At 39.4% G+C, this 27518-nt stretch overlaps 1 protein-coding gene across 50 annotated transcripts in view; it reads right to left on the bottom strand.

Moving 5' to 3' along the window:
- Positions 1-27518, bottom strand: part of DST (dystonin) — a 295306-nt gene that overhangs the window by 50012 nt on the left and 217776 nt on the right. For 45 of the 50 annotated variants that reach the window (XM_015284861.4, XM_015284867.4, XM_015284863.4 and 42 more), the window contains 12 exons: positions 25319-26793; positions 16758-16919; positions 15485-15655; positions 14557-14723; positions 12540-12699; positions 11966-12292; positions 11714-11798; positions 10355-10596; positions 9056-9262; positions 3754-3873; positions 3475-3582; positions 1636-1854 (listed from right to left, as the gene is read on the bottom strand). In XM_015284861.4, coding sequence (XP_015140347.2) covers positions 1636-1854; positions 3475-3582; positions 3754-3873; positions 9056-9262; positions 10355-10596; positions 11714-11798; positions 11966-12292; positions 12540-12699; positions 14557-14723; positions 15485-15655; positions 16758-16919; positions 25319-26793 — 3443 coding nt within the window. The remainder of the gene's footprint in view (positions 1-1635; positions 1855-3474; positions 3583-3753; positions 3874-9055; positions 9263-10354; positions 10597-11713; positions 11799-11965; positions 12293-12539; positions 12700-14556; positions 14724-15484; positions 15656-16757; positions 16920-25318; positions 26794-27518) is intronic. The other 5 variants (XM_015284874.4, XM_015284876.4, XM_046939288.1 and 2 more) reach the window with 1 other exon arrangement.

The following is a 27518-nucleotide window of genomic DNA, read 5'->3' as shown; positions in this document are numbered from 1 at the left end:
TAACTTGACACAATGTGACAGATTACGCATCCATAGGTAAAAACTTTATTATGCTGGTACTCCTACTCTGCCAAGAGCGAAATTGAAGCTAAATTAACTGCATGTTAATATAAATATAAGTGAATATATAAGAAATATAAGGGAATAAAGAAAGCTGTACTCATACTGAGGACCTTTTTCCTTTTTTATAACAGAAGCACAAATGATCTGGTTGTTGCCGCAACTGGATAAACAATTCCAGTAAATCAGTATTCCAGATCAGATTACGTGTTAAAATTGCCAGACATTAATCTTCTACTTAAACAAATCTCAGCTAATGGCATAGCCCAGGGAAAATGCAAAAATACAAGTTCAGATGAAGGGCCTCTCAAGCAAGCAGAATGATTAAAGTATATGGGGGAAACAAACATGTAAGTAAAGCAAGCATGATTTGGTTCATAGTGACTAATCAAGATAGTTTGTAAAGCCCATGTGATATATTTAGTCTTAATAGAGCATGTTTATTCTTTGTGGACATAGTAGGAAGACAAATGAGTGAACCCTGTGTTTACCACTATATCAAGTGGCACATCTTCATTAACTGGTCTCACAGTAAACACGATTTTGAAGCCAGGATTCATCCTAACTTGAGTCATTTAACTGAGGCAACTAAAATTAAAAAGCCTAGCTACCCTGTGCTCAGTAGGAAGAGACAGGTGTTTCCAGTAGCAATATGGGCTTTGCACGTGCTAAAACATGCAGGTTTTTAACCTTGTTAAGTTAAATCTGATTCCACGTCTAGTGGATTCTAGTTGCTGTCTGAAGCATACTGATTTTTGTCCCAGTTGATTCTTGTATGCAAGAAAGACCACATGGAGGCCAGACTATATAATACAGTTCCCTCTCTATTTTGTGATGTTATGAGAAACAATTATTTATTTTTATTATTATATAACAAACATATTTTTTAAGAGAATTGGCCAAGGGATTGGCTTAAACTAAACCACAGAATTCTTGGACCCTGAATTGTCAATCTTCCTGGTTCAACAAAGTTTAGTTCCTGGTTCAACAAAGTTCAGTTTCCATGATATCAACAAAACAAACACCACAGTTTTTACATGTACATAAGGTTAATACATATGCATATTAATACACATTGCATACGTAGACTGCATTTCAGTTTCTGCATGCTGACAGCAGGTACTCTAGCTCTTTCTGTTGTCTCATATTACTCTTTTGTGGTTCTTACTACATAATCCAATCTCTGTTGTTTCCATTTACGAACTTGGTTTGTTCTAATACTGTCATATTTATGTGTACTTTTAAGTACGCTTCTAAGCTACTCATTTCTTATGCTTGGATCTGTCACTTAATGGCAATTATTTCCCCCTTAGCCCTCTTTAATGCTTGTACATTGCTTGCTGCTTTCCCTAGATAATCTTGTTTGCATGCAGTTTGGAGAACAGTAGAGGCATGATTTTAAGTATATTTTCTATTATTATTTTAAACAACTTTTTTCAACAGAAGTCTAACTGTCAGTTATAAGCGGTCAGTAGAGTACTTCATGGTTCCAAGCAGAATACTAGTTAGCTTTTGATACTTCGTTGGCTTTTTTGCTTGTTCGGCTGGTTGGTTTTAAAACAGCAAAATTCTTACCCGATGCTCTTCTTGTTGTTGCTTTAAAGTTTCATACTCAAGGGCCGGTGCAGGAAGCTGAGAGATGATCATTTCTGTTTCAGTTAACCATGGCCAAAGCTCTTCATAAGTCTCCCAGAATTGGTTAACAAGGGACTGAGCCCTCTCCAGCTGAAGGTTTCTCTCTGAGTTCATTTGACAGACTGTATCATATTTCTGTAACAGGCTTTTCAGTTTTTTCTGTGAAATAATATTAACAAAAAATAGCAATGTATGCCTTTCCACGTATTTTATTATCCTAATCCCTAAACAGCTTTGATAATTGATAGCACCAAACCACAGTGAACCAAATCTTAATTTTGATAGTAGTTCTACAGTACTAGAGTATTTAAAGAGGAAAGAATCAATATTGTGATAGATCTGAATTTGGTAGGACACATTCAAAGTAACTAAAACACAAACACTTTATTCCTAGAACTTCCATTTAAGCTGCAAATGACTTTAATGCCTATCTTTCTTTCTGGAGGCACTCATCTTCAGCAACACTTGGCAGAAGCTAAGTTTTTCAGTGTGTTTCTGAATCAAAGCATCACGAACAGTGCATAAAAATTTGCCTTCTTTTTTTAAAATCTGCCAAAGAATAGGGCATATACTTCTACATAAGCTTTCTACAGAAAGCATGTAACACTATTTTCCATGTTAGCAAGTATTAATTAATGAGAATATGTTACCATTAATAAAAATGACAAAACTTAAAGGTTTAAGCATTACTCCTCTATTCTGTTTGGGCATGTGATAATAAGTATCAACTGGATATATAATTTTCTGTGGAACACTGCCCATCTTATCGTTTTTATGAAATTCTATATGCAATGATGCACATAAATGTTAGCCTTAGAAAAACTAAACATATAAATGAGGCATTGAATATGAAGTACAAAATGTCAGAACAAGGTTTCGTTTCATTTGTTACGTCTTGCATGTAAATTAATTATAGGGATGCTATCCAAAGGACAAAACATAGCCTAACATACAGATATACTGTTGTTTTTTTTACTAAAACATATATCTAATAGAGGATCATCTACAATTGCTCTCCCTTTTGGCTATATTTTAATAGAGTGAACTAAATTCACTTAAGAACAAATCAAATTTATTCAGTGATTCTGCAGCAGAGCACAATTAGAGAATTACTGTTGGTCTTTGGAAGGACCAAAATCACAGATCATATCCATAACAGTAAAAAAAAGTCCACTCTAAAATGCCAGTAGGAAAGATCTGTCTGTGTGCATGCATATAAAACACACACATACATGTATATTTTTTCAGCCCTCACCCTCAGGCTGTGTGCACACATAAACAAATGTGTAAGAATGCCTTTCATGGGCTATGTTAGTCAACAGGATGGAACATTCCTGGCAAACAATTCCCCCACTGAAATTGGCATAAATGAGGATAAAGACACACACTGAGGTGCCAGCCACTGAATGAGGCACAGAAATACACACACCCAGCCAGAGCTTCACAGACTCTAGAGAATAAAGAAAGATAAACAGCCAGATTCCACGCGCATCACCCCAGATGACTAATACCTATTCACTCAATCATTTCACTGGCTAAAATACTGTTTACCATGGGAGATGACAAATGGGGCTCCAAATTAGTGTCAGATAATGAAGTAGACAGTGCTTGCTCTTTGAACGTCCTGAAGCATTTCTTCTAGTATTATAAACCTTGGACTAGAAGTGGCTGTAATTAATGCTTTTTCATTAACATTTTGAAGTATACACCATAAGAATCTTCCTACAGTCTATGGTCTTCCTATCCACCACTGTAGCTGCAGATTTATGAGAAATTTACCTTTATCGTCTGCTTCTCTTCTTCAGTGCACGTGTTCATAATCTTATCCCCGGACTTAACAAGTTCATCTATAGTATCTTTGTGCCTCAAAATCTCCATGGTAAAAGCCTTGAAACACAATAAAAACTGGTCAGCAATATAAAATAAAGTGCACGGAGCAAAAACTATTCGTGAAGTGCATTATGATGGACTGAAAATTAAATCACGCTAGTACATTTTCTAGATGGAGAGTGTGCTGGCCAATAATTAACATGACAGTTGGAAATGCATTTCTTTTACCTTTTGAACTTGTAGCTGAGCTGCGGTCTGGTCTTGCTCAAGCCTAATATCGCCAAGAGACATCAGTTTCTTTTCTGCTTCTGCAATCCAGGCAAGTTCAGCATCAGCTGCTTGATCGAACTAAATGAGGGAGACATGATTGAGTTCAATGATTCTATAGACATGAAAAGTTAGAATGACTTCAAAAATTTCATAGATGATAAAAAGCACGTTTCTGAATTAGTACAGAGATAGTAACTCCCTTTCCATATGAGGTTTATATAAATGAAATACAATGCTCCAAATGGTTCTGAGGAATTGGAATAAAATCAGTTTAATTCATAAACATGACAAAGCAACAGAAGTACATTTTTCCGAACCCTACAGCTCTTTTAACAGACATAATTAAAAGGGTTACCATTTCAGAATTTTAACAGGAATGTTTATTTTCATTTGACTCAACTTTCACATGTCTTTTCCACTTCCAAATTTATTGTTACTGCTACTGTTGGAATTACCTTAAGAAATAGCTGTTTGATGCTATCTTTTTCGTCTTAAGAGATGCTTTGGTATTAAATGATAAAGCTGAAGCAATTACAATTCAAGTAAGTCAGTGGAAAAAAAAAAATCACCAAATTCAGAGAAGACGGGATTTCATCCAAAACCAGATCATGGATTAAATATCAAAATACTCTGAGGCATTTGGGCAGCCAGTCCATTCAGTAAAGGATTAACTTCCAATGAGGAGCCGCTCCAATGAGGAGCAGCTGAAGGAGCTGGGATTGATCAGTCTATAGAGGAGGAGGCTCAGGGGAGACCTTATTGCTCTCTATAACTACCTGAAGGGAGGTTTTAGTGAGCTGGGGATCAGCCTCTTCTCTCGTGTGACTAGTGATAGGACTAGAGGGAATGGCTTCAAGCTGAGCCAGGGAAGGTTCAGGCTGGACGTTAGGAAATACTACTTCCCTGAAAGGGTGGTCAGACACTGGCATGGGCTGCCCAGAGAGGTGGTGGAGTCACCGACCCTGGAGGCGTTCAAGGAACGTTTGGATGCTGTGTTGAGGGACACGGTTTAATGAGAACCATTGGTGATGGATGAATGGTTGGACTGGATGATCCTGTGCGTCTTTTTCCAACCTTAGCAATTCTATGATTCTATGGTTTAACTTACAGACTACTGTTAGTTGACACTTCAATGTTTCAAAAATTACCTTAAAGCACTAAGGTAATTAGAGTATTTAGAGGATCTGTCTCTTACTAATTTGTAAAGAAAAGCAAGAGATCCTGAAAAGAATTACCTGGGTATCCAATTCTGCTGAAAAGATTAAATTTTTAAAAAATGATGCATTATCTATCATTTCTGCTCAAGTTTCCAAATGTGCATCTTAGTGCATCCATACTGTAATACTGAGCTTAAGCCATAGAGAAATAATTTGCAGTACCATCAGATGCACAAAACACTAACCATTGAAAGTACTATATTTTTTTTTTCTAAAGGTTTGATCTTCACTGCAATTATTTGAAGATTAATACGGCTCTGAGTTATTCTGAAGGTCTATCAGGGCATTTTAGGTCAGAACTTGTTACTTGTGTTGTTGACTACCACACTTCATTCAGAAGTCACACCCGGTCCCTCTTGTCTTTTAAATCTGATGGCCAGTGCATTTGTGGCTGTAGAACTATGACAGTATTGCTCCTGGAACATAGCTGGAGTTCGCTTTGGCTACTAAATCACTCTTGTCTTAGTGGTTAATTATAAATTCCACAAAAACAAAGCAGTTCTGAGATTTCATTCTTCTTGAGTCAATCTTTTTCAGCCTTGTTTAATCCATTTGTTACATGAAAGAGAGCTGAAACATTCTTTTTCACCATATGTCATTTCTCATATAAAGTAACACAAAGTAGGATGTGTCCTAAATAGTATAACTTCCTAACAGAAAGGTATGTTCTGAAACAATCAGTACTGTAAACATTAGCATGAAGTAAATGCACCAGTAGTATTTAAATCCCAGCTCTTTGGAAGCCCATCTATTTATGACCCAACTAAAGGAAATGAACATGATGTCAAATGTGTTAGAGGTACAACCAGTCTGTGACTTCCTGATATCAAATGTCCATGGGTATGTCACTAACACTGAGCAAACATTTAGTGGAAATAACAAAATCAAAGCATGGCACTGGAAAAGTCCAGGTTCCACAGTGCTGAGCAACACTAGAACTCTAAGCCTCATTTACTAAGGATGTAGGATTTGTAATTTATGATGTGCACGTATAACATTGAGGAATATGAAGTGCAAAACCAGCACCCTCTGCATCCAAAATTCAAAGATATTTTTCTCAATAATGCATAGCAGAATTATTTTTCAGCCTTGAACATCGCCTGAGTCACTATAAAAAAGTCTGTCTTATTCCTACCTGGTTTAACCAACCATGTTTCATTGCAGTACTTCTAACCAGGAAGGACTGACTTGTGAATATGATGACACTGTGATTTTCTCTGTGAATGCTTTATAAAGCACCCTCTGTGACTGCTTTGGAGCAAAGAACAAGGAAAGCAACTGCAAAATATGACCTTCTCTTTCTATATATAGCACTTTTTGCAGTAGGGAAAGATACTGACCAATATCTTCAGTACCAACAAATGAGAACATGCAGTAGAATTTCTCTCTCATATATTTCAATCCATTTAGGGGCATTCACATTATATTAAGTGTTCAATCTCATTAACAGCATGAAACCATGTACTCAACAGTTCATACAGGTTAATGCATTTGTCTCCTTGGCCCAGTAATGTCTATCACAAAAACCATGCTACTTCCACTGAACTCCCCACATTCTTGGTGGCTTTGCCCTCCAATCAAAACTTTTTAATAGAACAGTCACTTGAACAAGTTGCTTCAGGGTAAGCTTACAAAGCATTAGCTCCTCCAAAAATATTTTTTCATTATGCATGGTCTATCTTTGAGCTGAATGGAAAGCAGCTTATCCTTATACTGGAAGCATGTTAAGCCCCTTAATCATGGGATAGTGTATAGAAGTATACTGTGGTGGGCTCAAGTGAAGGTTAGAAGGTTAGGGGTATTCAGGACTAGAGTGCAATGTGTCCTTTCAAAGTTAGGTAGTGGAGCAGCATCTCTGGACCCTTTGGACCTGGACTTGAATGTGCTGACCTGGTGTTAGGGGATGAAACATAATTCAGAGACTTGAAGGAGAGCAAACATTCTTCTGTTTCATAGATTCTATTAGAATTCTATGAATCTAGGCCTAGAAAGATGTTAAATAACACCAGCCCCAACACTGATCCTTGAGGAACACCACATGTCACTATGTCACTGGTCTCCAGTTGGACATTGAGCTGTTGACCGCAACTGTCTGAGTGTGACCATCCAGCCAATTATTTATGCAGCAAGTTGTCCATCCATCAAATCCTCTTTTTGTCCAATTTAGTGACCAGGATGTCATGCAGGAAAGTGTCAAACACTTTGCACAAGTCCAGGTAGATGACATCAGTTGCACTTCCTTTATCCAGTGACACTGTTCCTCCACAATAAAAGGCCAAGTTTGTCAGGCATGACTTGCCCTTGGTGAAGCCATGTTGGTTACCACCAATCACCTTGTCTTTATTTTCCACGTTCCTTAGTAGGGCCTTCAGGAGGATCTGCTTCATGATCACGCTAGACATAAAGGTGAGACTGACTGGCTTGTAGTTCCCTGGATCTTCTTTTTTTCCCCCACCTTGAATATGGGGGTTATGTTTTCCCTTTTCCAGTCAGTGGAAACTTCACCAGACTGCCGTGATCTTGCAAATATGATAGAAAGCAGCTTGGCAACTTCATCTGCCAATTCTCTTAGAACCCATGGATGGATCTCATTGGGTCCCATGGACTTGTGCACCTTCAGGTTCTTTAGATGCTCTCTAACCTGATCTTCACTAACAGCAGGCAGATCATCTTCTCAGAATTCTCAGAAAGCAATACCTTTGCTTTCTGCAGCTTGGGAAGTGTGGCTAGAGCCCTTGCTGGTGAAGACTGAGGGAAAGAAGTCATTCTGCTTCCCCCAAAGAAGTCATTCAAGCTTCCTTTGTGTCCCTCGTGACCAGGTCTTCAGTTTCCTTCTGGAGAGGGCCCACATCTTCCCTGGCCTTCCTTTTATCACTGATATACCTGCAGAATTTCTTGTTCCCCTTTATGTCCCTAGCTAGATTAAATTATATCTAGGTTTTAGGTTTCCTAACCTGATCCATGGCTGCTCGGACAACTTTGCAGTCCGCCCAGGTAACCAGTTTCTGCTTCCACTCCCTACAGACTTTCTTTTTGTACTTAATTAAGCCCAGGAGCTCCATGGAGGCCTCCTGGCATTCTTGCCTGTCTTCCTTTCTCCTCTTTTCACTCATAGAAAATCACCCTTTGTTGCTGAGGATTTGTTTCAAGGAGACAAAATAATACTCATACCAAACCCCTTAAAAAGTTAAACATGAAGTTATTTTTAACCTCACTAATAAGGAGATCTGAATTACTGCCAGCCTCTTTCAGTTGGCTTCCAACGAACTTTGAAATCGTCACATACGGTTTCTCCTTGTCCCATTGTAACTATTTACGGGAACTATTAGCAGAAAGAAAAATCTCCATACTTTTATGCCTGAACTGTAGGCAGACAGTGGAAAATTGTGTTCCATGATGCTTTTACAAACATGGATCTTAATAAGGGACCATTTAGTAATGAAATTGGAGTGTCAGTTCTCAAAGTATACCCATATACATGCATCTGTGTGTGTTTTGAAACCTTCACATATTTAGTAACTCAGGTTTTGTATCCCAAGAAGAAAAGCATTGTGGATATGAGTAAAAGCAACTGTTATTTAAACTCTCCAGTATAGTTTGGATAATGTGATCCAGCTTTTAATTGTCAAAAATACAGGGAAGCTAGACAATCAACTGATGCTGGAAGGTGTAGCAACATTAGTGATTTCAATGCTACATCCAAGAAAATTGGCTGGGGAACTGGGCCATATTTTATTTAACATGATCTGTGAAAGATAAGGGCGATTCAGTTCTTACTCAAGAAAATTCCCACTTAAGGAGTCACAGGATAGTTACAGTAATGTTAGCTACAAGACTGAAGCTTTTGTCAACAGAAAGGCGTATGATTACAACAGCATACCTTCTGGCATGCATATCTTTACAGTGGAGTCACATTCCATTCAAACAGGTCTTTTGCTGCCTGAGCAAAAGAAATGTTTGGCAACACTATTAAAGGACATCTTCTATTCAAGTACACGTTGCCAGAGGCCATTCATTATAGCCCTAAAACAGGTTTTCAGTACCTGCTGGGATCTCAGGATAGCAGCATCAATCTCATCCACCTTCTGAGAGATTGTGTCATTCACTAATCTGTATCGTTCGTTGTCCTCTGTTATCATCTTGTCAAGTCCCTCTCTAGCTCTCCATGGCACCAGTTCCAGGAAGGCACTGCCAACTTCATTGAGAGTGTCCAGTAAGGCTTTGTTGTTTTTTGCTTCTTGCTTCAACTCCTGAAAAAGGTCATTTAAAGTAAATGTGCCAGCATGAGTTGAACACACACACAGCTTACATATGTTTTTTATTCTTTAAACTACCGAGTCGAGAACTGAAATGTTTTCCAGGCACACCAAAGGGATAAATGAGCACAATTATTTTCAGCTCAGTTGTACTAGCTTTTTGATACTTGTCAGTTGTTTGACAAAAAAGAGGGTAAGTCTAAGTTTTCTACAGAATATATGCTAAAAACATTTCTTCAGTGAATATGATAGTTCAAAATTCTCTGAATTTTTATGAGTTGTGAGTACTTCAGGAAGTGAACGAATAAAATAAAACTAACATATGCTACTTGCAGCCTGTCATGCCATAAGGAACTTGATCACCTCCAAAGCATGAAATGAAAGAAAATATCATGCATTCAAATAATTCCTGAAATGAGCAATGATCGGATTATATTCCTGTCAAATTATCACACAATCCTTCAAGTTTTTTCTGTACAGGAAGCCCCACTGATATTAATTTCTTTTCTGTATCTATATCTACAACTATAATTCAATATTTACATATTTATTAACATCTGTGTGATTTTACATTTTAACACATATAAGTTATTAATATATTAATTGCTAATATGTATTATTGTAGCATATATATAATTTGAAAGAAATATATTTTTTTGGTTTTTTCCACTCAAAACACTGCCCTCGCCATCTAGCTTGCATATTTTTTTAAATAAGTATTTTTTGTTAAACAATATTAGTAATGTATTTTAAATGCTGTCTTTTTCAGACTTCACAGGATAATATCCATGTCACAACTAAGGAACCAAAATAACTTTGTTTGACAACTTTAGAGTTTTCCCAGGGTAAGGTAGCTGCTTGAACAAAAAAGAAATGTTGTGCTGCTGAGCTAAAAATAAACCACAACCCAATTTTGTATGGTATTATAACAAATGACTCTGGAAAGTAAGCGTGATTCTTAACTACTGTTACAATTAGTCAGCTGATCTAATGCCAAATTAGTTATTCACAAAACAATTTTCTGCAAAACCAAAGGTTAACGCAAAACCATACAGAGATAAATAATTCACAGATTCTAAAACCTACTTTTTGTCTTTCTTGTGCTTGGCTTAATTCTTCACCCTTTGGCATTTGAGTTTCATATGACAGTAACTCCACTTCCACTTTGTCAAGCCATTTGCAGAGCTCTTCATGGGTTGAGTGCAGCTGACCTGCAAGCTGTAGGGCTTGCTCTAAGGTCTTGGACACATCAGAACTCAATTTTGTAATGTCTTTGTATCTCACTTTAATGCCTTCCAGTTTATCTTGAATTATTATAACTTCATCACCTAAAATACCAGAAGAATGTTATTTCCTGTGAACACAATTCCTTAAAAAAAAAAAAAAAAAATCCAAAACATCAGCCCCTACCTAACACAGCAGCCTCAGTATTTAATTTAGAAAATGATCCAAACAAGAAGGCAGGGCAAATCCTCACCTCTTGTAAATTATTCTATCCTCGCTAAGTCTACAAAGCTATGAAGTTTACCTCAATTTAGGATCTGATCTCCTGTCTTTTTTACTGTTTTACTAAACTATCAGAAAGTGACGACTTTGACTCAACATTTAATGCAAATGTTCTTCTAAAAAATCCATCCTTAAACTCATAATAGTTCTTAAAAGGTTATAAAAAAATACAGAAGTTACTGAAAATACTAAAAAAGTCAAGAATACTAACTAGATTTTCAATTACACTAACATTTTACACTATTCTTTGAACTGAACACTCTCTTTACAATCAATTAAAAACAAAAGGCTAAAATAAAAGCAACCTCTTGAAATTTATATTCAGATTTCATTATGGATTATGCATAATGTTTAAATTTGGAACAGAGAAGGATTCCCCCCTCTTCAACCATATGTGTGTCTTAAGGCGTTCAAGAACTTCAGAAGTGCTGGAAAATCTGGACAGATGTTGATCTACAGAGCAGACACATTGCGTACAACTGGAATGCAACTTTTCCCACAGTATTAGCTCCAATGGACAAAGCCCTCCTCTTGCAGTAAAAGGTAGTCTAATATCTCGTTCTTCTGCAAATGTCTCCAGGGAACTGACTGTGTCCATGGCCAAACAGCCCTCCAATCTGAGTAATGTCCATAACTTGCTATTAGGAATGGAATGCAGGTTCACTAAGACAATTTTCCACTAAAAATAATGGGAAAACAAGGACCAAATTCTCTACAAGCATAGATTAACTTCTGCTCATTAATATTAACAGTACATTTGGCTCCAAAACATAACCCACTCTGATCTCATACCTTTATTAAAATAGATAACTACAAGTGCTTTAACCAACAAGCATGGGCTAATATTTACATATTCCACTTAAAACTCCTCATAAGCACTTATTATTACAAGAAAAAAAAAAAAAGCCTGGTGAACCATAATTTTCTAAAAGCTCTCACCTGTTGTTTGTTTGAGAAGCTCTAAGCCATTTTGTATAGCCAAATCGACATTTTGTTTTCTGAGAAGAATCTCCTCCTGAAGCTCCTAAGAGAAAATGCCACTGGTGTAAGCGTAGACATAATACACAATACTATTTTCATTTGGAGTAAGCATATTTCCATTTAAAACAAAATTAAATTAATGAAAAATAAATGAAATATGGATTATAAATCATATGAAAATAAATAATAAATGAACAGAAATAAAAATACCAGTAGTTCAGAGTGCTGTTTCTCAAGCAATTCTGTGTTGCAATCTTGGACTGACAACTTGCTCAGTTTATCATGGACTTCATTCAGCCAGTTCATCAACTCAACTTCGTCCTCCCCAAAAATCTGAGCATTGCAGTACGCTTGCTGTAGAAGTTCAGACCTGCTGTTGCTCTTCTCTTGAATCTCAATGTATCGGGCCTGAGAAGAATCTAGCTTTTCCTGCACCATATCTTTATCTTCCCTGGAGCTCATAGTCTTTAGAGACTGACCAATGCTAATGGCCTGAAGCAAACTCTTATTGTGAGCTAGGACATCATCTTCTAGGGCCTATTTTTTAAATAATGAAGAACAGTGGAAAAGAAAATCAGAAAAACATAAAAGAAATGTAAGTGGAACTAAATAAAAACTGAATTAAAAAGAATGTATTGCCAACACAAATGAATAAAACTCAAATTACAGCAAAAAAATCAGTATGGTAAAATACAAGTGCACCACAGCAGCTTTCCAAATTGTGCTTACTTCACAGATGAGTTTAAACAGAATGGCATGAGCAGATGTGTTGTTCATATCTTACTTTATGCTGAGAAATCTGCTGTTGCAGTTTGGAAGCCTGTGTTCCAATGGGTTCAGCATTTGCAAGTCTCTTCTCTGTGGCCGACAGCCACTCCACCAGTGGCTCCAGAGCTTCATGAAACTGCTGTGCTACCACTGAGATGCCTTCCAACTGACGGTTCCTATAAACATCCCAAGAGAAAGATCCTACTGTAGGGTGTCTGCTTTAGCAGGGGTGTTGGACTGGATGATCTCTTGAGGTCCCTTCCAACCCCTGCAATTCTGCGATTCTGTGATTACACGTTTTAAAGTTAGGCAAAGACTTTACTGAACCAGAACATATGATCACACTTCCTCAGCACTGTACATTACCTTCTAACATTTGTTCAATGATGTGAACAGAACTATGTGGCTCTACTTCACTCTACTTTGAAACTAATGAGACAATGGTAATAAAGCACTAAGACTTGACCTCCAAAATAAAAAAGAAGTATCTAAAACCCTTCTGTTTCAGATTATTACATTTCAGAGAAAGTTCTTGATTACAGGAAGTCTTCTCTACAGCCACTGCCGAGAAAATTTCCCTCAAGAAGGCTTTTAAGAGGTATTTTTTCCTACATGAAAACCATCACGGTATTGTCTTTCAGCAGGGGATCTTATTACAGGTAAAAGCTATGCTTATACATGCTTCCCTAGGCTTACAAACAAAGGAGACCCTACAGACCTGTCACAGTCAGCTATATAATGCTCATAGAAATACTCTACTTAGTTTTCAGAACTGTGGTCTGATTTTCAGATCTCCTCATTTCCAGAGACTGGCAAAGGAAAATGGAGACAAGCCTGTAACTAATAGATAGCTTGGGAAAAGCTGCAATTTGATTTTTAATTAAGTATCACCAGATTGGGAAAAGAATATTAAATTAAACATGACATTAACATTTACTCCACCAATGACTCAGATTCCTCCAATAAATTAAAAAAAAAAAAAAAAGAAATAATAATCTATTAGTGGTTTACTCTACCAATGAATAATTGTACCATTGGTATGAAATAACAAAAGAGATTCAGTGTAAAGGAACTATAGAGGATAGCAGAAGGAATAGAAGACAACACAGCTGAATTTAATGTTGCTCTAATTCCTCAAATCCAATCCATCCATTTGCTCTTCTCTGAAACGTTTTACTGCTCACTTAAAATAATTTTCCTAAACTTTCCAAATCCTTCCTCATTCTCAATTACATATCTTTTTTCAGGTCACTTATGCATACTTTTCCCTCCCTACTCCAAGGCTGTCCTTTTTAAAATCCGTACCCAGAAAATACATTCAGCAAAGTCCTTTAAACACTGATGTCATCAGACACTTTACAGTTCATAACCTGCCATATATTTTATACACAGACAATTCATAAAATATGTAAGTGTGTGGATACATAGATACTGTGTCTTTCTAAATTGGAACTTGAACTGGACTGCAATCTCTAGTAGAGTGTTTTCTGCTCCTTTTTTCTTGAGAACTAATCCAGCTTAGCAACTTGAGAGAGAACATCAACAACTGGCAGCACAAGGGTTACCAACGTGTAGAAACTAATTATAGGGATAACACCAAACAGCAAAAGGAGTGCCACCTCTTTGTAGCAGCATGTCAGGATCCTGAAGTTTCAATGAAACATTGTTATTATTTGTTAAGTCTCAAATCCCTGCTTGATTCTATGCAAAACAGGAGGTGTGGTTTTGAAATCAAGAAACTAATGAACTAACAGAGATAAAATGTTCAAAATATACATACGCAGTAAATTCCTGCAGATCATTACATCCTAGCCTACAATTCTGATAGAAGCTTTTGCTCTTTTCAAGTCACTACTTCCCATTTGTTCCTTCAGAGGACCTATTACATCAACATCAAGATACAGTAATGTAGTGTACTAACAAGGATGATATTATTTAAAATATTTTACATTAGGGAGTTCCACATACTGCTTTTGACCATCCATCACATGCTATATCTGTATTTTTCAAAGCTACAAAAGAATTTGAAATACCTTGTTTCAGCTTTACTGAGCAATGCATCCCATCGACTATCCAGCAAACTCAACTGCTTCAAGATTTTCACTTTATCAGCAGGTTCTGCTGACTCTGCAATTTTCTCCCCTTCACGCTTGATTACCTCAACAGTAGGCTTGCGGTCATCTAACAGCCTCTGGAGAAGCTAGAGAGAAAGCAATGAGATATCGAGTTATTAAGGAACGCTGTAAAATTACAAGTGTAAAAACAGAAGGAGCTAGACTTCTTGAAAAACTCTTAAAGAAAAAAAAGAAAAGCAATGCTTGTATTGTGATGTTGTGCTAACCAAATATAGACACTCTTTTCTTCCTTGGCCCCAAATACATGCTCATTTTAGTTTCTCAACAGCAGCAGAGCTTCGCCAAGTCCAAAATACCTCCTAGGTTTCTTTAGGGTGAAAACATGTGGCAACCCCAAAGACGAAATATACAGGGTAACAAGTTACATCCAATACCACTTAAGAAAACATGTCATTTAAAGTATTTGCGGTATTCTGTAGGAGCATACATGAGAAAGAGGCATGTCCTTCGAGATCTGGCAGCACAAAAGGCAATCGTGTAAATAGATACAAAATTCCATGATATAATCTATTCATTATTTCTCTGAGATGCAATGAAATTCATTGATCTAGTCTAATAAAATTATCTTCTTTTCCAATGGACTTTAACATTTATTTCCAAGAGATTGTTAGTAATTCTAACTAGAGCTCAGATTGCAGTGTCACACTATGTCCTGAGCTCCTAGAAGGTGGGAGCTTCTCCCAAGCCTGGACAGACTCTGGAGTACCAAATGGGTGGCTGTCAAATATACCTCACTATACTTGAAGAGATCTCATGCTTTGACAGACATGAGGATTTCTTCTCATTTCTCCAGTGAAAAGAGGGAGACTGAACATATTTTACTTACTTTCTGCTCTTGTATTTGGGCTTTCACAACTTTGAATTCGGCAGATGGCGGCTTTTGATTAGCCACAAGTTCTTCTGTATCAATGAGCCAACTAAGCAGAGATTCAAGTGCATCCTGAAATCTCCCGCAGTGAAGGAGGGCTTCCTGCAATTGTGCTGCACGTTGAGCAACCTGAAAGAAAGTAGAGCACCTGACTGTACTATTTTTCCTTATTTCTGTGAAATAAGTAGCTAAAATTTGCTCAACATTTGGCAATATCATTACCACATACTCTCACTTTCATAGGTTTTTGTAACAGCACTGTTGCACAATTTACCATTAATCTCTACAGTCATCCACCAAAAAGAGGTTGACGAGTAAACGAGTCTGCTCTAGTAGTCCATTTCAAGAGACACTCCTGTTTCATTTAGCTACAGTATTATGAATTACACTGACAGGATGTTTATATTTCTTATGCTCTTCATTTTCCTTACAAAAAGAGTGAGCTAGGAACCCTGAGAAGCAATTGAGGGGCAATAAAGCCTTCAAAGGAAAGAAGACATAGGAAAGGAGAGGACACATAGGTGAATCACAAATGTCTGTGGCTCTGCTGCATCACTCCTTCAGGAACACAGAGAGCAGCGGAAACGGAATGCTATTTCGACTTCCCGTCCCTGCCATTTTCAACAGCAACTACTTCAGGAAGATAATACTTCAAAGCACAGAAAAAAAATCTACAGCAGAGTTTTCCAAAGCAGTAGCACCTTCCAAATTTTCAGGCAACACTTAAGGTACTTACTATAAAGGAAATGTGCCACTAGTCACACTAAGCTGGGTTGAATCACTGTGTCCTGCACTGAGCATGTATAGCCAGTGTCCACAAATACAATGGAGTGAAGAAATGTGAAAAAATACCAAAGAGGGACTGCTCCAAAGCAGCTGACTGCAAGTGACATTGCTGCCTTTCCCTTGTGAGTGTCACAACTCTCGCCTCTTTCACTGAGTTATCAAACTTCTCTGTTCTGCTGAAGCAGAAGGGAACACACAGCCCTGGAGGAGTCTTTCCTCAATGAAAAGCCATGAGAGACCTCCAGAAAGTTTGACAGAACCTTATAATGACAGCCAATATCTCTGGCAACCAGTGATATAAATCTTATCCTTAGAGTTACTACTGAAGTTATTGTGTAAAATAATGTAACAGAATATTTAATTTCCTGTGTTTTGAAAGATGTAAGTAGAGAAGTAAGGAAAACATAGGACACGACAAAAGCAGAAGAGTATACAAAATAATAACCTTCTTATTAAGAGTTTTCCACCGGGTGTTAACATCTTCAAGGTCATGTTCAAGGCTTTCTGTGTTGGTACTTTTAGCAGCACTTTGAATTAGGCCTTGACCCAACCAGTTCACCTCCTGTTGTTTAACTTGCAGGGGCTCAATTTCTTCTTTCTGGAATACCTGCAGTTGGAAAACCAACACACACATGAGACATAAAATTCATCTTGTGCATCACACTATGCAAAAATAATACATATGTATATATGTATATATGTATATGCTGAATTTGCTGACTGGTATCCAAAAGAAAGGAAATCATTCCTTTCCAGACCTTCTTTAAAAAAAAAAAAAAAAACCCAAAACCAAAAAACAACAACAAAAAAACCATAAGGGATTTAACATAAACAGAATAGATGTAGTACACCACTGAGGTAGGATGATGTACGTTTCCATGAGTAGTTCTAGACAGGAAGAAAGAGAAGAAAGAGGGAGAAGATCTTCATATCAAGGAAAAAAATCTGAAGACCAGAGAAATGCATCTACCTGTTCAATTATCTGTCCATAAACTCTACGAAAAAAAAAAAAAAGGCACAGAAGGACTGTAAGTTGTGCTTACATAAACAAGCAAACACCAAGACAAACACCTGGGCACTTTTTGCCAAGTTAGGACAAAAGTAAAACTTAAAAGTTAAAGAAGTGGTGAAGAAAGAATGATTTTAAGGGAGGTTTTATGAGAACATAAACATAATAAAATGAGGAAACAGGAGAGATGCTGCTGAAACAGCATCACATGGGACACCCATGAGAATGGTTTTTAATTCAGAAACATTCTTGCAAATCACTCCAGGGCTTTGAAAGTACCCAAACAACAATTTGAACAGTTTTCTGTTTGCTTTATTTTACTTTTTCAGGTACTTAAGGCTTTTCAGAGCCAGATTATTACCATTAGCAACAGCAATGTAAATCACCACTTGTATTCAACTGAATGAGGCTGAAATGACACCAGTGTCAATGAGATCAGAAAATGGCCCAAAGCCCCTGAATTAATTACACAGGCCAGTGAAAAATAACCAATGAATAAACAAAGCTAAAGAATGCTCAACTTTTGACCCTAAATCCTTCTATTTCTATAGCGGCATTCAGTAACAGTTTTGGTGTACATTTAGCGCATTCAAAGCAACCTTTCTCAGCATCCTGAAAAGAAGGAATCACTTCAAACATACCAATGACTCCTCTTTTGCACGGAACACAGTATGGCAAGTGATTTCTTTGAAAGCAGCAGCCCTCAGGTGGCTGAGCACACTTCCAGGAGCTGACAAGTCAATCTAGAAGCTAGGGCAGAGCTACACCAAGGACGAGGGGTAAAATCGATTAAGCATCTATATTTTGTTAAATTAACAAGAATTTTGTTATTATGGACAAAAAAGAGAAAAAGCCCTGAAAACGCAGAGTGTGGTTACATGAAAACTTACAGCATGCAACCAGCCGGATGATCCCAGAAAAGGGCAAATGTTCCTTTTTTTTTCTTGACTTTAGAGTAGAGAGAAGGCAGAATAATCTTTTTACACAGAATCAATAACAAATTCTTTTATGCCCCATAAGGCCTCATCTTTTGAAAGCAACGTCCTGCCACAGAGGACTGCTCTCCATAACCTGCCCTTTAAAAACACAAGCGTTCTTTGCAAAGAGAAGCTTAAAATAAATTACAATTATTGCTGAGGCCAAAGTTTACCCAAACAACTTAGCAACAAAGCTTGAAGTATCTCAGATTTCAACCAGGGAGGGAAGAAAGAAATTACAGACGTGATAAACATCCTTTCCTTATTACAAAGCTCCTACCTCACCCACCACTCTGAGAGCACTGTAAGACCCAGCGCCTGTAAAACACTACCATGCCGTCAGATCTACTTTCAGGCACGCAAATGCAAAGGAAGGTTTTCAGAACATGCAGTGAGGCTTTAATCTACATGCCTTGGAAACCACAACAATCTGATACTGTTGCTTATACCTTTATGAGTAAGGCAGCTCAGCCTGAATAAATGGGCTGTAGCTGCCCTTGAATGGCATTGCCTTTAACCACAATCTGTGTAAGAACTGAACGTGAACATCAGTGCACAGTGAGGCTCTCCAAATCAAGAGTAACAGCCACCATCTGGACAATAAATAACCATGCACTGAACAGCTGGAAGTAATCACCCCCGTCAGAAATTGCCCCTCGTTCATTTTCTGAACTGACCACCACACCTATTTGGGACATCTCGTGTGCTCTGCACCAGTGTCTGTGACCACTACATCTGCTGAATTAATAAAACACAAAGTGTTCCCAACAAGAGTCAAACGTAAAGAAGACTATAAGCAAGTTTGCTTAAGGTTACATTACAACTATTTCACAAATGGATTTTTTTTTTTTAATTACCTTATTAGACAATAGGCCATTGCAGACTGTATCTAAGGTTTCTTGTATGCCTGTAGTCCAGATATTGCGTTCACTTCTCCCTGGGATAGCTTTTGGACAGTTTACAGTGCAATCTAATTCAAGCTGCTGCACAGAAAATGTCATTTCATTTGAGCCTGTATCTGCTATACTCGAATCCTCTGGATCAGATAAAATCTCGTATTTTGCTAAATCCATATCACTATTATTTACAGCAACGTTCATACAGTAACCATCTAATTGAGGAGGAGCATCATCCACATTACCCCCCTCCACTGTTGTGACTTGCATTTTAATTTTTCCACATACGTCATAGCCATTTTCCACTCCATTTTTACTCAGGAAAATGCTTCCTCCATCACCTTGAAGAGGATCACCATGTGTCAGAGTTTCCTCTCTGAAACTTTCTAAGTAAGAGTATTTTCCACCCATCTCTTCCTGGTCACTCTCACATTTCTGTGAATTGCTTTGTTTGACTTTTCCAGAGGGCAAAATGTCACATGAAGTCAGCCTGCAGCTCTCTCTGACAAGAACACTGCTGCTTGCAAGCACTGGGGCTTGCTGCTCTCTGCACAGAGCTGGAAAGAATGGGCTGAGCTGACCTACTGCCTGGATGTCTTCTGCAGAAGATAAAGTCTGCGTCTGCATTCGCTCCCCTGCTAAGAGCGTGTCTTGTTTTTCTTCCCTTTCTGTTGGAGGGCTGCACAAACCAGAATCATCTTCTTCTGAGGTCAGAGAATTCGTACCCCACTTGCGTTTGCCCGATCTAGCTGTATCTGACAGGTCGCCAGCTTCACTGAACGAGCATTCGCTTTTATTTGTGTAATCTGAAAAGTTGGGCGGGACGAACATTCTCCACGACCGCCTGTGCTCCTTTTTCTCTGTGTGAGACTTCGTTTTGGGCAATCCCCCCGCTCGAATGACATCGCCGTTCAGCTTGAGAGCGTCAAAGATCATTTTCTCATCTAACTTCTTGGCCTCGCGGCTTCGGAGCTCAAAAGCACTGGAGGACGTCAGGGCACCATTGGAGCACAGCGTGCCGATATCCAGTGTTCGGTGACTGTAGGGTAAGGTCCGGTCCGTGAAGTGCCTGGAAGAGAGGCTGCCCTTGGATCCCGAATCGATCTGCTCATTGAGCCGCACGGTGTCGTAGATGGACCTCTGGGGAACGTAGCAGTCCTCGATGTTCAGGTCTTCATCCTCTTCTCCTTTGCCCACACACGGAGGATTCTGACGTAAACAGTCCGGCCTGCTAAGTGGCTTCCCCATTTTGCAAGGGTTCACACAAGATGCTACAATCCCTCTACTTTCAGAGAGGAGGGAAACATTTAGAAAACACTATCAGCCTAAAAAACTACAGTAAACTTGCCCTCAGCACAGGATGCATAGATATAAAACGTACATGATAACTTATGAGGTGGTTAAGGTCGTCATCAGTGCACTGGTTTAAATGCAGCTTTACCTGGATGTGAGTTACTGGTTGCTTGGGTTTTGCTATTTTTCCATTGAAAATATAAAGTGCTTGAGTGAGAAAGGAACAGAAACCTTCCAATATCACAGGAAAACCGAGTGTAGCAAAAACCAGCAGTGGCTTAAATGTTTAAAACCCTCCATGGAACGCCGCTCTTATTTCTTCAGGTCAGAATGCGTATCTTAAATCTGCAGATTAAGCCTTCCAATTGAGCGAGCATTACCGAAGGCAGCACATTATCTCTTAGAGGTGACTGATTAGCTGTAATCCATTTAGCCGGGTCGAAGAATTCCATCTCCTTTATAAATAAAGCATCGTTCTGGAGCTCGGGAAGGCAGACCCTGCGGTGGCTGCGCACGGCTCAGACCAAGGCACTGGGAAAATCTTGAGGGAGGGGGGGTGGGGGGTGGGAATAAGTTAAATCCAGACTAGCACGAAGAATAAAACAGCCCTTCGCTTCTTTGGCAGTAGCTATAAATAACTTCGAACCGAGAGTCCCAAGCTCTTCACAAGTTTCATAGGTAAATATAGTTTCCTAGGAGCCCAACCGACTCAGCCATTAGTTCCCCCGCGTCAGGATCCAGGCGGTCGGTCGGTCGGTCGGCCCGGCGCTTTCCTCGCCCCGTCCTGGAGGGCTGCTCTCCCGTTTAAGGCAGTCGCGGAGCACAACCGCGGCGTCTCCCGCGAAGGCACGGCGGCTTCAGCTCGGCGCGGGCTGGGCCGGTCCCGGCTGCAGGCGGCGGCTGGCACGGCGCTCCCCGCTCCTCTCCGGCCGAACGAGAAGGCGAGGAAAAGGCGATCCGGCCGCGCACGCCGGCGGGTAGCATCCAGCCAAGTCGATAAGCTCGCTCGGCTTCCCGCGAGCTGACGGGCGTCCTCCCAGCGCCGAGCTGGAAGGAACGCCCTTTCTCATTCTTCAGGCAACATCTGCTACCGCCACCCACCCCGCCCGGCCTCCGCGCACCGCTCGGCCGCGGCGGGAGGAGGTGCCCGGCTCCTGCTGCTCGCTGCCCCCCGCCGGGCGGCCCCGGCGCTGCGGCCACAAGCGGACAGGCCGGGCCGGGCCACACAGGGCAGGGGCGCGGGTACCGGAGAGGCCCAGCGAAGTGCTACCCGGCCAGGCCCGGCCGAGCCGGGAAACCAACACCGCTCGAAGCGGCTCGTTCTCCGCTCTGGGGAGGCAACGTGTTCTGCTTAAGAGCCACGGATAATTTGTTGACGGTACACTAGAAGCAATCTGTTCAGCAGCATAAATCAACCCGTAATGGACAGAGACCTCCACCTCCTGTGTGAGCGGAGCTGTCAGCATAGCGACAATGCAGCCCCCGGTGTAAGGACAGCATATGGCACTCAGTGTTAGAACTTAGCCAGGGCATTAACTACATGCAGCTGAAGCTCTCCCAGTTGGGCAGTGAGCAGGAGAGACTTCACGCAGGAAATACAACAGCACCACACTGTTTGTTTGTTCACTGCTTTGATACAGTCGGCTACGTATTAAAATATTTAAGTCACGTGAGAGAAGTTCTCTCTTCTCACGTACTCTGCCTGCTCCATCGAGTAGCCAAAACACTGTAAATTACATCAAACAGAAACTCAGCTCTGTCTTCTCAAACTAAAAACACGTTCTATAATGGTAAAAGGTGAGTAAAGTGTTTTTGAGATCCTCTCATCTGAGCTTCTTCCCCACCCAGAACAGTCACAAGCAGATCCTCATTGAATGCAGAGGGTGCTCTGTCATGTTATCGGGTCAGTATGTGACTGCGATAGGTCCATATTTGTTACACCACAAAATGATTTTATTCATATTTAAAAAGGTATTTTACCATTTTTAAACATATTCTCTGAAGGCTTTCACATGCATCAGTCACTTTCAATAGCAGTAGCTCTCAAAAGCTCTTTATGCTTTCTAACATAGTCCCTAACCACAGTAATACCTGTGGAAAGTTGGTACCTATTAGGGTGTTTGTAAATCAGTGCGTGGGAAGTGCAATACTTTCTGTTTCTTATTTGAGTATATAGAGAAATCTCTGATTATTTTGTCAACATTATCTCCACTCAAAGTGAAAACTGGAGGACAGACACTCTACACAACCAACATAAACCAATTAAACTCTTAGTTCAAGCTAATTGATAGGAATACTCAGGCTAGCTAAAAAATCCAATAGAGTCTTGTTAAAGGTTGTTGCCTTCTAACTACCTCTTTTATTTTGAAACTAAAAGCCAAAATCAAACGAACGATATGCTGATGGAATCTCCAGCAGTTCTATGTAGCTTTTGATAAGAAGAATTCCTACAGTATTAAAAATAATTGAGCAAAGTTTACAAGAAGTAAAAGCAGCTCAGTTTCTGGGGTTTTCCTCTTTCCCAGAGAACCTAGCTGGAAATAGTGCTCCGTGTGCAAACATCCTGGCACTATGTGGCTACACAAACACAGGGCTCTCCTGTAGAATTCTTTTGTATTTTGCTTTTCAAGAAAGGAGACAGAATCAGTGTAGCCAAACAGATCTCGTCTACTGAAATTTCCTTTCGTACCAATATATGCATTCCATAAAGTCTTTGGGGAGGAGAACGTCTAACAAAGCTGAATTAATTTGTAATTAATTTTGTGTGTTTTACATTAATTGAGACAAATTCTTCATGTGATTATTCTCTTCCTGGTGTACTTTGTGAAGTAACAGTCAAATGAAGCCTACTTGCAAATGAACTCCACTGGAGATTTTCCTTGACAGAAAACAAGTTTTATCTCTGCATTGTAAATAAATACATTCTAACACTGGCAGTAAGTACTTTCAATTTAATACTTTATCCTGACTGGAAAAAGTGCATTACGAAGAAGTAATATAAATAAAACAAGTATGTATGTGTGCATATAACTATATACCTACATGAAATACAACTCAAAGTCTGTTTATTTATTTATTTTTTAAATAACTGTGCATTTTCATGTCATGCCAAGAAGATTCACAAAGCTCCACTCTTCCACATAAAAACTGGTCCAACCACAAAAACCACCTCTGGCCCACAACACAAGATTCTTCCCCAAAGAGAGTGAAGATATCATGTGAATACATCTGTCTACAAAGAACATTTTGCTTTACTCCTGAGGAATAGAAGTTGATTGCACTTGACTGCAGAAGCTAAAGACATAAGGGGCTAGACTGTGCCTTTGTGGCCAAAGCCACATTTTCAGGTTGTGTGTGTTTGTGTGCACGCAGAAACCTGTGAGCAAAGCACCATGAGCGGAGCAGGACTGCTGGGAGCCAGTCTCCCCACAGTGTGCTGCCTCAGGTAGAACTGCTCTCTGGAAGAGAGAGCAAGAGTACGAAGAGATACACCTACTGTAATTTTGCCATCATGTATGCCAGCACCTCTCACACGGAGCACTGGGAGATCAACTGTGGACCCTACCCTCCTCCTTACTGCCCTTACATAACAAATTTTCCTCTTCTGTTCTCCCTGCTTACTTATTTCCATTCTTCCAGTGCTCCCCACTCTGGTTTTTATTACTGCAGTTGCTGTTCACTTCTTTGAGCACCCCCTTCACCTTTTTATCATGTTTCACTTCCTGGTTAATGGCACTGTGTTTTCAAGCATAAGCAATTCCATGACCTCAAACAGTTGGTTAATGCAAAGCACATTTCTAAGTTTATAAATACCTAAAATAAATGCAATCATAGAGCACTCTTCTGCATATAAACACGCAGAAGGTTTTTATGTCTTTTTTACCTACAAACTCTTTGGTTATGGAGACACTATCTTCCTACACAGACCAGCCACGGATCTCATTCCTGATGTTTGCAATTGCTGGACATCTTGTCCCCTATCCTTACAAAAGACAGCAGTGGGACCATGCATAAGAAATAGCACTAGCTATGTTATTTTCCCATTTCTAATGTGCTCTACTATTTACAAAGACATTGGGTTCCCTTTTACATAGAGGCAGACTTGTTGTGACAGATTGACGTACAATTTTAATCCTAACAATCTAATGGAATCTCTTTGTAATGTAACCATTTGTTCCAGATTTTTGTCTCTACTTACACATTCAAAAAGATCACTGTCACTGATTGTAACTTTCAGCTGAAACGGCACTGAAGTTTCAGTGCTCAGTTTTCCTCTCTGACGTGGGTTAGTCTCAACAAGCAAAAAGCACCCTCTGTTGGGTCAAGCATGTCATTACTTTTTTTACACGGTTGTCTTTCTGATCTTTCTGATTTGATAAACCATGTTACGGAAGCTTGTTTTATGATTAACTGCAAACTAATTTCCAAGCCACAAAAACATCTGAATTGATATTAGGTTGGAATGAATCCAAAGCAGCACATAATACAGAGTGCTACTGTACAGCCATTAGGAGATTTACGATCTTCTTCAAACACTGCTTACACCTGTGCAATTTATAAACCTTTCCAGTGAGCACTGGAAATTCATTTCTTGTAGTCTAAAATACGCCAAGATCTGCGCTTCATTTCAGCACCAAAGCACAATAAATAATTTACACCCAGTATCACTGCAAGGTACCTTGTTTAAGACAGATAAAAGGCATATGGGTAGAACAGACTGATGTGAAACAAGACTTCTCCAGGGTCTGCATTTAACCATTTTCACACTGATACTGAATGAAGCTGTGTTGTGGTAAAATGAGTGATAGCAGTAAGAAAGAAACCTTCCTACCTTGAACGTATTCAGCTGCTGATTAATAGTTTCTGTTTCCATTCCAACAGGACCTTGCGATTCTTCATGTTCTTCAGCTCTCCCAAGCAGACTGGAAAATTCTTTTAGCTTACTGTAAAACTCCTCAACACGGTTAATTGTACCTTCCACTTGATCTTCCCTGGCTTTTGCTCTGTCTAGTAGTTTGTTGCACTGTTTATTTAATGCTTCCAAGTCCCGTTTTATACCAACAAGATCAGGAGAAGCTTCAGCTTCTGTGGCTAGCATCATTTTACAGTTTTTATTAGCATTTTCATTATTCATTATAAGATCTTCCAACTTTTTCAGGAAATGTTTTATATCCTCTCTCTGTGATTGCAGTACATCAAGATCTCTCCCCACTGGAGCCATGCTATCAAGTTCATCATCAAACTCTGCAAACTGAGAGAACATCTCTCTGATGCTGTTTTGGAAATGACCAATTCCCTGAAGTTTTGTTTCCAAGAACGAGCACCTATCTTCAACCTGCTGGTTCACTGCAGTATATTCTTGCTCCAAAGATTCAGCTTGAAGCAAAAGGTCAGAAACACCCGCTGAATCAGAAGCTTCTACTACCAGGTCTTGAGCAAGCTTTTTTACTAAATCAACTTGAGGCCTTAAAGCCTGTAAAGCCTTCTGTTGGGCCTGCATCATTGTCAGGTGTTTGTTACTGAAAGACTGAGGTCCAAGCGAATCGTGAGCTTCCAGGTGCTCTTTAGCACTTTGAAGCTGCTTTTCTGTTTCCCTGGATGATTCCTGAAACTCTTTTAGCCTTTGTGCCATATTTTCCAAGCACTCTCTCTTCTTATGCAACTGTTCTGTGACCATACTCACTTTCTCATTCAGTACCTTAGTTTCTTCTTTAACAATTTCTTTATCTGTTTGACTTGCACTGAGCAAACTTTCAGCAGTATTATTTAGTAGTTCCACTATCCCGTGGTGTTTATCCAGGTCCTTCTGCCAGGCCCTCACCTGAACAACAGAATTTTCTATTTCAACAGGGTTTATGCCGACTTTTAATTCAGACAGGTTGCTCTGGCATTTCTCTATCCATGGCTGCAAACTTTCTACATGCTGCTTGTATTTGAGTGCTTTCTCCAGACAATCTGCTAATTTACCTTGCCTTTCTTTTACCTCCTTATCCATTTCATCCCAATTACTTCTCAGTGTGGCAATTTGATCCTGTAAAGCTGCTTTATCAGCTCCTTGAGTCTTCTGTAATATACTTTCTCCTTCTGCAACAATTTTTTCATATGAACTGATTTCATTGGTAAGGGTCTTCATAAAATCTTTCTGTTCTTCAATTAGGGACTGCAAGGTCTCAAGTTTGGCTGATATAGGACGAGCCTGTTTCAGCTCTTCTTTCTTTCCGTCTAGCCAGGCCTGAAAGTCCTTAGATGTTTGCTGGAACTGATGAGAAGTGGTATATGCTGACTGAAGCTGCTGAACGTGATTATCTACGGATAAGACAGCATAGAGGCTTATTATCAGAAACTGCTAGTATTCAATGAAGAAATAATAATTAATACTGACTTTATTATGGATGATCATTAGTGGGTGGAAGGCATGTTCTCAGCATGTTAGTGTTTAACTTCAAGACAAGGAAGTTTCTTTCAAGGGATAGTCTTGTATCTGTGCTACATGTAGCAACAAAGGCATCTGGACATGAATCAAGTCAGGTGAGCTTAGCTGGTTTGTGTCTACACAAGTCCTATTCAGGCCAATTTTGGGGGTAAAAACCACGCAGTTGTGTTTTATAATATTATAAAGTGTAAGCACAGAGAATATCAAGCAACATGGCCTAGTAGTGCCTAACTCACGGCCTGCAGGTACTATTTGTTTTTAGGGAGATCCTTTGATGTTCCTTGTCACCTGAGGAAATTAAAAAGCTAAAACTGAGACTGCTTGGGAGAAAAAATATGAAATTGCTCGCACTCTATTTCTCGCTCAGTTCTGTTGTTCACAGAATAGAAAAGGCTGCACACAACCAACGCAGTTCTGCCACAGGCAGTTTTATACAATTACCACTCGTTTTTGTCAAGCCATTCACTGGTGCTTGCCTAAAAATTACAATTTTAGCTTATTCTGTGGACCTATGTAGTTAAATAGTTCAGTGAACAGCATCTACTTTAGTATTCTAACTGAGTAAGGATGTACCTGAAGGCAAAGATGAGGAGAGCAG

This window comes from Gallus gallus, chromosome 3 (assembly GCF_016699485.2).
Source record: "Gallus gallus isolate bGalGal1 chromosome 3, bGalGal1.mat.broiler.GRCg7b, whole genome shotgun sequence".
NCBI classification, from domain to species: domain Eukaryota; kingdom Metazoa; phylum Chordata; class Aves; order Galliformes; family Phasianidae; genus Gallus; species Gallus gallus.
The sequence above is the reverse complement of the archived record's forward strand: the minus strand, read 5'-3'. Positions and strand labels throughout refer to the sequence as shown.